Source organism: Chaetura pelagica, unplaced genomic scaffold (genome assembly GCF_000747805.2).
Source record: "Chaetura pelagica isolate M959 unplaced genomic scaffold, ChaPel_1.0 scaffold24, whole genome shotgun sequence".
NCBI classification, from domain to species: Eukaryota; Metazoa; Chordata; class Aves; order Apodiformes; family Apodidae; genus Chaetura; species Chaetura pelagica.
Window position 1 is genome coordinate 5,074,596 of NW_009953077.1, and position 10,169 is coordinate 5,084,764.

Consider the following 10,169-nt stretch of genomic DNA (forward strand, 5'->3'; position numbering starts at 1 on the left):
CTGTGCTTGGGGGATTTCTTTTGCTTTGCTTGCCCTTGACTAGCCCAACATCAGACAGAGCAGATGGGATTTGTGTTGGTGTCCACAGACAGGGCAGAGGGGTGATGTCCATGGGGTTACGTGCAAGAGCCATGAGGACCGTTGTCGTGGTGAGTAAGAGTGCAGATGGTGGTTGTTGTGGTGTGCATAGCTTGAGCATTGCAACAGCCCCAAAATCTACCATGTGGGGAAGAGTCTGGGCCCTGGGTTGAGCAGCAGCAGCTGGAAGAGCTGTGCTGGAGCCAGGACAAGCATCTTCTCCACATCTGAGCTCACTGGCTGCCTCTCCAGGTTAGATATGCAACATCTCACCAGATGTTATATGTCTCACCATATATTCTGTGTTTCTGTCGTTCATATTTGTGGCTCTCCAGCGTTTGTCAGCATCTCTGAGTGCTTTTGGCTCCCAACTCCATGTCTGGCAGAGGAAGGAAAAGTCCAGAAAAGATCAAACCACAAATGCGATGAAAATCAAGGCAGGGAGATGGATTCCTGGGCTGGAGTGCCCTGGGTGGGAGGCAAGGAGGGCTCCTCAGCATCCACGATGCTGCAAGTGGGGACCTAAATGAGTTTTTCCCTGTAACACATGTCCTGACCTTTTTTAAAAAATGAAATCTATTATATTAATTTTTTCTTTTTGATCAAATCCGTCCATTAAACATTAAAGATTCGACTACAGAAAAGGTCAAGAAATGTGTAGTTGTTGAAATCTTGTTCCGGTTGATGGCTTTTCCCTTAGGGGAGCTCTTCTGCACCTTCTCCTCCCCCACCTTGGTCTTTAAACAAAAAGTGTCAGGTGGCCTTGAGCTTTGGGTTTAATAGTAAGGCTGAAGTGTGCTGCTGGGGCAGGGTGGAGGGAAGAGCTTTGCAGGTTCCCCAGCAGTGATGCTGCCCTTGGGGAGCTGTGGGATCAGGCCAGCGTTGCCATAGGGAATACATGATCTGTAAGTGCTTTCTCCTGACAAATGCAAACCCCGAGGGAGAGCCAGAAATCCTGCACCCTAGGGAAGGGAGAGGCTCCTTGAGGGTTGGTCTGCAGCCAGGGCACAGCTCAGATGAGATGAATAAAGATGAAGCCTGAGTCATGGGCACATTGGTGAGTGAATGGGCTTGGAATCCTTGGCTTGGGCAGCTCTTTATTTGCCATGAGAATGGGAGTCAATCCCACTTGCTGAAGGGAGGGAGGGAGAGCTGAGCTCTCATTAAGGGTGGCTTGATTAGTACTGATGCTTTCTGGGTGCTATGTCAACTGGGCTGGAGCTACATTTGTGATGGGAGTTGAGAGCAGAGAAAGAAAGACCGAAAGAAATTATAACACAACAATGGAGTCAGGAGTGGATCTGTACTGAAGGTCGCTGGGAAAATTGTAATAAAGAAAATTGAGAGACATGGAGTGGAGTGAAGTTAAGTGGACACATCTCCTGCCAAAGTTTGGGGTGCATGTTGGACACAAGAGTGGACACTAGACCCTCTTGCATCCATGGCAGTGGCTTGCTGCTGTTTGCTACCTTCTTACATTGTGACACCAAGGAAGCTGGGTCAGGAGTCGGGCTTGCTGTGCTGTTTTAGAGCAAAACACCACTAATAAGTCCTTTACAGGATTTTTTTACATTGGAATTGCTCTCTTTGGTAGATTAAACTGGTGATTTAACCCGCTCCAGTTGTGTTTATATTGTGGTAGCAGGGGCCTGAGTCAATGCCCAGCATGCCTGAGCCCTCTCAAGCTGCAGGAGGGTTGCTGGTGGGGTTGGGTGACACGAGGAGGACAGCACACATGTCTCTGGAGGCTTTCAAGCCAGGAAATTGTTGGTGTTCCTCTTGAGGCTTACTGGGGGCATGAGGTGGTGACATTTTGGTGTGTTCTTGGGAGATTTCTGTGTGCTGAGAATCTGCCTTGCCGTAAAAACTCAGTACCAGAGGAGCTCTTGCTGCACCGTGATGTGTCGTGTGGAAACCCCCGCACAGCAGCAGATAATAAAGAGGTGCTTTTTAAAGCTCGTACGTCACAGTGCAGCAAGAGGTGATGCCTTAAAATAAATCAATTGTGAGTGGCTTCCAGTGCAAACTTTCTTGTCGCCTTCACTTGAATGAGGGGCAAAGAGCTCAAGGCCAGGATGTCAAAGACCCAAATGGCCTCATCCCGTGGAGCAGGGGGCTGGGGACCACCAGGCTGCAGGTGTGATGGGTGGCTGAGCTTCGGCATCCCAGAGGTGCCCTCCTGCAGCTCACAGCTGCTTCTCTGTTGTTGGTACCATGTGGAGCAGTGTCAGGGGAGGAGAAGCCACTCCTTGAACCTCTCGACATCTTAACATGGGACTTACTTCTTAAAAATAAGGAAGGATAAGAATAAAGAAGGACTTTTTATTTTTCACTGGGGACAGTGGCTGCTAAGACCTGGCTAGGCAAATTCCTCCTCCTCCTGCCCAAGTGGCAGGAGTGAGGAATACTTTGGGATAGGAGAAACCACCCAGGCAGCAATGCCCTCCCTTTCCTTCTCCCCCTCAGCAAAAACATGGTACCCATCCACTTGGGATGTTCACTCCTTGTGGTTATGACTGGTGGTGGTGTTTCTTACTGCAAAAATTGTGGCTCTGGAAGAGGAGGAGCAGAGAGAGCTGCTGGCAGGGGAACAAGAGCCATGTACTGCTGGCCTGCAGAGCTGGAAGTTACTGAGGTTGTCAGTGAAATTATCAAAGTTGTGACTTTGGGACATACCCCAGGCTCACAGGGTGCTGGCCATGCCACTTCCCCACGTGGGGTCTGCAGCAGCTTGGGCTCTGTTTTTTCTCTAGGTTGGTGCTTGTAACGCTTGCTGCTGGCAGGGTTGGCTCTGCCATTGTGTCCCCCACTCACTGCCCTGCCAGACCCCAGCAGGGAGCACCAGCTGGTACAACATCAGTGGCTGAAAGCCTTCAGAGGATTTACCACCTGCTTTTTAATATCCTCTGGGGCTCTATTTGCCCTCCCACAGACAGGAGAGCGTTAGTAGACAATTCTAGCCCCAGCTCCATCCTCCGCCCAGGACGGGCTGGATCTGGGCACCAGAGGAGGAGAGACAGGTCAGGCCACCCCTTTCCCTCCTTACAGCTGAGGGATTTATTGACAAACAGGTTAGTGCTCCAAAAGAAAAACGCTGCAGCAGGTTTGAAGCTGCCTCCTGGATCAATACTCAGCTGTGGCTGAGCCTGTCACAGACTGGATTTGAGATGCTGGCTGAGGGGGTAATAAGAGCCCTGGGATCAACTGTCTTGGCGATTCTTACAGGATTAGATGCTTCACTGCCTTACGGTGTTTATTGCAAGGTTTATACTCCCTGTGTGTATAGGAGGGGTTGTCATTTTTTGTCACTGGTTGATCATTTTTTGGTGGCAGTGTGTGCACTGTCCCAACAGGGTTTGCTTAGGGCTGTATGTGCAGGGAGTTTGGTGCACAGGGAGAGGACAGGCTGGGGATGAGAGGGAGAGCGAAGGCTGGAGCAACCTGGGGCTGCTGGCAGAACCTGGGATTGTGGCACAGTGGGGTGCCCTCTGCTCTGCTGCACACAGGCAGAGCAAGATAGAGGTGCATGAAGCATGTGGAATCGGCTTTCACCTTCCCAGATGCTCAATTTTGAGGTTTCCCATCCATAGGAGATGTTGGTGCCAGAGGAGAGGACTTGAGCTATCCTCATTTGTCCATCCAGAAGGAGGAAGAGCTGCAAAACCAGCTCCCAGTGGATGTTCCTTCCTGGGGTTTGGGTTGCTTGGCTTCATCATGTTTTTCACCTCTTTGCCTGTACCTTTCACCTGTTCTTTCTCACTCTGGCAGGGAGGGCTGGGCTGGCAAGGTGGGTGGACCCAGCATCCCCCAGCATCAGCACAGGTGTGGGGTGCTTTATTTTTATGGGAACAATTGGGACACAGGGGCAGTGTTTCTGCAGTTACACAGGGCTGCTCAGTCTCCTCTTGCAGGGTGTTTGCCATAATCCTGTTCTATAAATCCAGCCTTGGCCTTTGGTCTCCCTGTGCTGCTCTGGTCCCTGCTCTGCTGCCTCTCAGGTTAAACCCAGTGATGTGACTGAGGTGGGAACAGCCAGGGCATACTTATTGCCATGTGGGGGCTGGGAAAAGAGGTTTAGCAAGGCACTGGACTAGAGGCTGCTGGAAATCTGCAGGTATTTCATACACAAGCTTTATTTTTGGTAATTTCTCTAATTTTTCTTGCTGTTAGAACCACACAATTGACAATATCAGGTCCAAAGCCCCCAAGAGGTTTTGGTGGCTGCCACGTATGGGCACAGGAGCCCTGCCTGAGGCATCTCGCAGTCCTTGCATACAGTGCACCTTGAGATGGGCTGATTGATCTGTAACACTTGAAAAATAATGGTTTAGTCGTTATTGAGGATTAGAAATAATCCTTGACCTGCATTGATCACAATAACATTAGTCATTATTAACTCATTTGGCATTCATGGGGACGTCCCGCAGCAGTGTGTGGCTCTGGGCAGACCCGTTGCCTTCCCCTGGGAGATGTGGCTGGGGGGGTTGCTGGAGAAGCACACAATTCCAGGTTCTGCTTGTGAGCAAAGCTGTCCCAAATAACTTCCTCGGGAGCTCTGTCCTCATTGCTATGGTTTTGGAGGATCCCAAATCCAGCAATTGCCCATCCTGTTCCCACCAGCAGCACATCCCCAGGCAGGGTCTGGCCAGGACTTGCCTCTAGCACTAGCCAGGAATGGGATGGGGCTACTCCCATGGGAGCCCCCAACATGGCATTGCTCCATCATGTCCCCTAGCAGGGAAGGAGACAGGCAGAGGATTCCCTGTTGCAGAGGAGGGTGGCTCCCCTCTTGGTCCCTCTCTCCTCCCATTCCCCATCTCATCACTGTCATCAAAATGTCTTCAGCAAGAAAAATGCTGCAGAAGTCACAGCTGGGAGGCTCTGGGGCACTTCTCCTGGGAGGGGGGGCCTGCCAGAAGCTGGGATCCAGCACAGCACTCTGCAATGGCTCTGCCCTCCCGCCGTGGGCTCCCTCATCCCTGCAACGTGCTGTTTATCAAACAAGAACATCTGGATTTATTTTTTTTAAAAAAACAACAAAGTTGTGTCCAGATAGACTTTGACGAATTGACATTTTCCAGAGGAAAAATATCTTCTGTCAAAGTGTCGTTCCTGGGCGTAGCCATCCCCTGCTGCACCATTTGCAGCCCTCCAGGCCCTTTGCATCAGGCAATGAATAGTCAAAGATGCCCATAAATCTTGCCCCGGCCCGTAATAAACAAACACGTTCTTATCAAGTACAGAAAAATGCATATTTCATCACCACTGCCTTAAATGTGACTCGGAATAAATGCTCACTTTTAATCAGCCATCTCGATGTATAAACAGAGCACAAAAGCTTGGGGGAATGAGGTGCAGAAATGGGGACATCACTTTTCCAGGTGACTCCAGGGAGGCAGGGCCGTGGGCAGATGAGCCCCCCACAAACTGCCCTGGAAATTAACGCTACTGGGCTTTTCTGTCCAGCCCCACCTTGTCTCCCATGCTCTTCTCTCCCCCACCAGAGCCATAGGTGTTTTGCTTCAGTGCCCAGCTGATAGCTGCTCTTTCCCCTCGGATGCTGCTGTTGAAAGCAGGCGCTTTCATTTGGTAATCAAGATTTTAAAAAAAGAGAAAAGATTAAACAGGAGTTTCAACCAGGACACACTGAGATTATGCGGTGATGGATACGCGTTTCCCTGCATCTGATAAGAACAAGCTGCCTTCTCCAGCTGGGGAGGGCCAGATTGATGAAATCTTTCACCACTCATCAACTTACTTTTGAGTACCTGCACTTTGCTGCAGTCCCCATAATACAGCACCCGTTGTCGTGGCCCTGCTCCCACCACACTGCCAGGCCTGGGTGCTGCCAGGGGTGGTTCTGCTGCTCTCCTGCAGGCACTGGAGACAAGCAGATGAGACATTGTCACATCTTGGGGCTCCCTTCCCCCCAAGCATCTGCTTACATTAGGAGTTTTGCATCCTGGTGTGCTGCTGGGAGTGCCAGAGGAGCTGGTTACAGCAGGGACAGTGGCTGTGGCTGTGCCCAGGGCTCCTGCTCGCCTCTCTGGAGTTCATTGCCTCATGTTTGTGTGCTCTTGTATCCAGGCACTGGGGAGATAAATTCACAGAGATGCAGCTGGACTTGTCTGCCACCCTGCTGGGATCCCTTTGCTGATCCAAGGAGTTTTACTGTTTCATTCTGGACTTTGTGGTTCACAGTGTGAAGCCTGGGCATGCAGTAGCACTGGGAGTCTCGTGCATCTCTGCAGTGCTCCGCAGGGGGTGACGTGGGTTTTTTTAGGAGCTTACAGTGGCTAAGATGGCTCTCATTGCCTCTGTTAAAGTCCTGTGCCTTTCTGTCACTGTTAGATGACCACAGTCCTGTCGGGTCTCCTCATCTGCTGGCCACAGCAGGGCTGGGCATTAGACAGGGACTGCAGGAGCCTGGTGATGCCAAGTGTGTGCTGTCCCAGGTGGTGCCAGGAATGCTGCGTGCTGAGATGGACTCATGGATGCTCTGCACTGCCTTTGCCCCTTCCTTCTCCTCCCTGCCAATTTGGGGGCTGGAAGTGGCCAGGGTTGCCCTTCTGCCCACACTCTGGCTGCTGGCATAGCTTGCATGGAGCAGAGCATGCAGCAGAGCATGGAGCAGAGCTCTTGGCTTTAGTTGCTTAGCAATGTAGAGCAGTTCCATTGGAAAGCCTGAAGTTTTTATCCTCTCTGTCCCCTTTGGCTCCATTAAAGGCTTCTTCCTAGCACTGCCAGCACCCCAGGGACAACCCAGTCTCCAGCCCTGCCCTGCTGCACCTTCCATAAGTTGAGGCCTCTCATGGCTGAGCCCAAGCCCAGTAAAGCCAGCCCAGCACTGAGCATCACCTCATCTTGCTTCTGGCAAGCTTGCATTCCTCTGGCTACCCCAGTGTGGGCAGCAGCCTGCCTGTACAGCTTGCTGCCTCCAGAGCCATCAGGGTGGACACACTTATGTCTCCTTTGAAGCCTCACATTCTCTGGTGGGAGAAGGCTGTGGGAGAAGGTTGTGGGAGAAGGTTATGCTTGCCCCAGCCTTGGGTGAGATCTGGGCAGGCAGCTCAGCCCGGCAGCCACCTGCTGCAGCTGCTCATAGCTGGCGCCGGGTTGATGTGGGCCATGCCCAGCACCTCTTTCTTTCCCCAGGCTCACTTCTCCTCTCCTGCTTGCTTTGCAGAGGCTTGCCAACGCAGCTGAGAAGTTCCAGAAGGCTCATCACTGGCAGGACAACATCCGGGTAAGGCTCCACATGTGCCCCAACCGCTCCCAACCCCTTCCCTCTCGGACACTGAGCTCTGCAGATGCACCAGCCTCTGGGATAACTCCTGGCACAGAAATTACATCATCATAGAGTGGTTTGGGTTGGAAGGAACCTTTAAAGGCCATTTAGTCCCACCCCCTGCAGTGAGCAGGAATATTTTCAACCAGTTCAGGTCTGTCACAGCCCCGTCCAACCTGACCTTGAATGTTTCCAGGGATGGGACATCTACCACCTCTCTGAGCAACCTGGGCCAGTGTTTCAGCACCCTCAACAGGAAAGATTTCTTCCTAGTATCTAATCTAACTCTAACCTCTTTCAGTTTGAAACTGTTACCCCTTGTCCTATAGCTACAGACCTGAAAAAAAGTTTGTCTCCATCTTTCTCCTAAGCCCCTTCTAGGTGCTGAAAGGTGCCCTAAAGCCTCCCCAGAGCCTTCTCTTCTTCATACTGAACAACCCCAGTTTCCTCAGCCTGTCTCCATAGGAGAGGTGCTCCAGCCCTTTGATAATTTTTGTGGCCTGAATCAGCTTCTGGTCCCGTCCCTGCTCTTGTCCCTTGGGAATTCTTTCCCTCCTTGCCCCTCTCTCAGCTCCTTCACGAGCCACCACAGGCCGTGCTGCTTGGCACGCAGGTGGCCCCGCTGCTGCCTCCTGCCAGCACTAACGAGAGCAAATGAAGCAATTTGGAGCTCATTTCCAGCCTCGCCTCTGCCTGCACACACCATAAGGAGAAGGCAGGAGGTGAAGGTCGATCTGGCATCTCAACGCTGAGTGTTTGGGAGCTGGGGAGTCTCTTTCCCCCCTGCCGTCTCCAGAAGTCAGCGGGTTTGGTGCTGAGCGGGGTCTCGCGTGGGGTGACAGCACCAGTGGCTCCTCCGTGGCACCTGCCAGCAGTTGTGGCAAGGGCTGCTTCTTAGGGAAGGAGCAATCTGGGCTGGGAGAGGGAAAATGCAGGTTTAATGATTGCATTTGACTTTGTAATTCTGGCAGTGATAGCGCTCAGCGGGTACATGAAGGATTATGTCTGGAAATGCTTTCAAATTATAACAATAATGCAAAAGGAAGGAAAGATTGTTTTCCTTCCAGTGCAAATAGAGCCGACAATAAAAAATAATCCTGAGCCACCCAAGCCCTTCCTCTGGGTCAGGCCAGATCCTGCCTTGCCCCAGGGAACCCCCTGTAATCTCCGAGGGGAGACCCTCAGGACAGCCCCACTGCTGGGCCATGCTGGTGTGTTTTGGAGGGGTATTTCTCTGTCTGCAACCATGGTCCTGTCAGGGAGGAGAGGAAGTGAGGACCTGGAGCTACATCCCTCTCCTGCAGACCCTCCTGCCGACCAGGAAGAGGCAGGAGAAGCAGAAGAGAGGACCAGGTGTGGAGCTGCTTGGCTTTCTTCTGCCACGTGGCTGCCTCACATCCCCTAGGAGATGTGTCCCATAGGTACCCAGGAAGGCTGAGCTCACAGGGACCTTCCTGTCATTAGCAGAAGCAGCCTCACCAAGGAGAGGTGAGGTATCCCCACTGGCCCTCCTGTCCAGCAGACAGCTGTCATCAGCATTGATGGTCACAGAGACATTACTGCACGTGAGCGCTGCTGAATTACTGTTGCCTCTTTCCAGGAGGCCAGTGGAGGAGACATTAGGAGGATAACGAGGTTTAGTGTGGGCACAAACTGATGTCAACTCTGGTGCTTCACTAGCACCCTAGTTGTGGGCTCAGGGCTGGAAGCAGTGCTGGAGGCCCACAGGCATCTCCCATGGGCTCTCATCTCCATCCCTCATGCTGCTCTGATCTTGTGTGTCCTCCAGAGTCAGGAGCCACAGGGTCACTGAACACTGAGCAGCACCTGAAATTTGGCCATGGTCACCCCAGGGACACTGGAGTGTCTGCATGCACCCTGTGGTGGGTGGGTGTCCTGAGGCTGGGTCACGAGCAGGGCAGGCAGAGCTGAAGCAAGGGCACCTCATCAGTCCCAAGGAACTCCCTCTCCATCCACACCCAGCTGCCAGTGGGACAGCAGTCGGGATACAAACATGCTGGGAAAAGCTGCAGCACTGGGGAGCCCTTGGCTCATTTTGCCATTCACAGCACAAACCTTTCAGAAATCCACTTTTGTAGGAAAAAAAATAAATATTTTTAATAGCACTGTTTGCAACCACTTAATCAAGGTAATTAGGAGCGAGTCACCCAGAAACAATGTGCAGCGATGTGTCACCGCAGAGCTCCCGCAGCTTTATCAGGACAGCCCAGACCCGGCTGGGACACTTGATGGACTGGCCAGGCTCTGTGCACAGCACCTGGGGTGCTGGGCAATCACTCCCCTGAAGCAGGCAGCCCTGCCTGCATCAGCCCTGCCTGCATCAGCCCTGCCTGCATCAGCCCAGGCTCTCAGGCAGAGTAGACGGACTGTGAGGCTGCATAAATGGCTCTCACTGCCAAGGTTGAACCTCCTTTTGCCATCCTTTGTCCATGAAATGTCAGGGCATGGTCAGACCCATGTGCCAGCACTGATGACACCGGCTCTGCTGCTGCCCCCGGCTTGTTGTCATTGCTGGTACAGGCAGCGGGTGGGGAAGGCAGCAGCAGAGCATCCCCAGATCTTCCTCTCCTCCCTTCCCAGCAAGCAGTTTGTTCCTCCTGGCTGCAGCTCTCCCCTGCTCTCCTGGCATGTCCCGTCCTAACCTCACGCCAGAGTCAATGACTGATCACGGCGAGCGCGGTTATTTTTGTGTCCCCACCCGAAGGCGCTGGCAGATGCCGAGTGTTTGCGCTGCGTTAGTGCTAATGGCAGCCCCATTAAGCCTGGCTGCAGATGGGTTGCT

The 10,169-nt window shown here is 52.6% G+C and overlaps 1 protein-coding gene across 1 annotated transcript in view; it reads left to right on the plus strand.

Moving 5' to 3' along the window:
* CACNA2D2 (calcium channel, voltage-dependent, alpha 2/delta subunit 2) overlaps positions 1-10,169 on the plus strand; it is a gene marked incomplete at its 3' end in the record, with an annotated part of 172,639 nt that overhangs the window by 127,060 nt on the left and 35,410 nt on the right. The window contains exon 3 of the mRNA XM_009996966.1: positions 7,265-7,324. Coding sequence (XP_009995268.1) covers positions 7,265-7,324 — 60 coding nt within the window. The remainder of the gene's footprint in view (positions 1-7,264; positions 7,325-10,169) is intronic.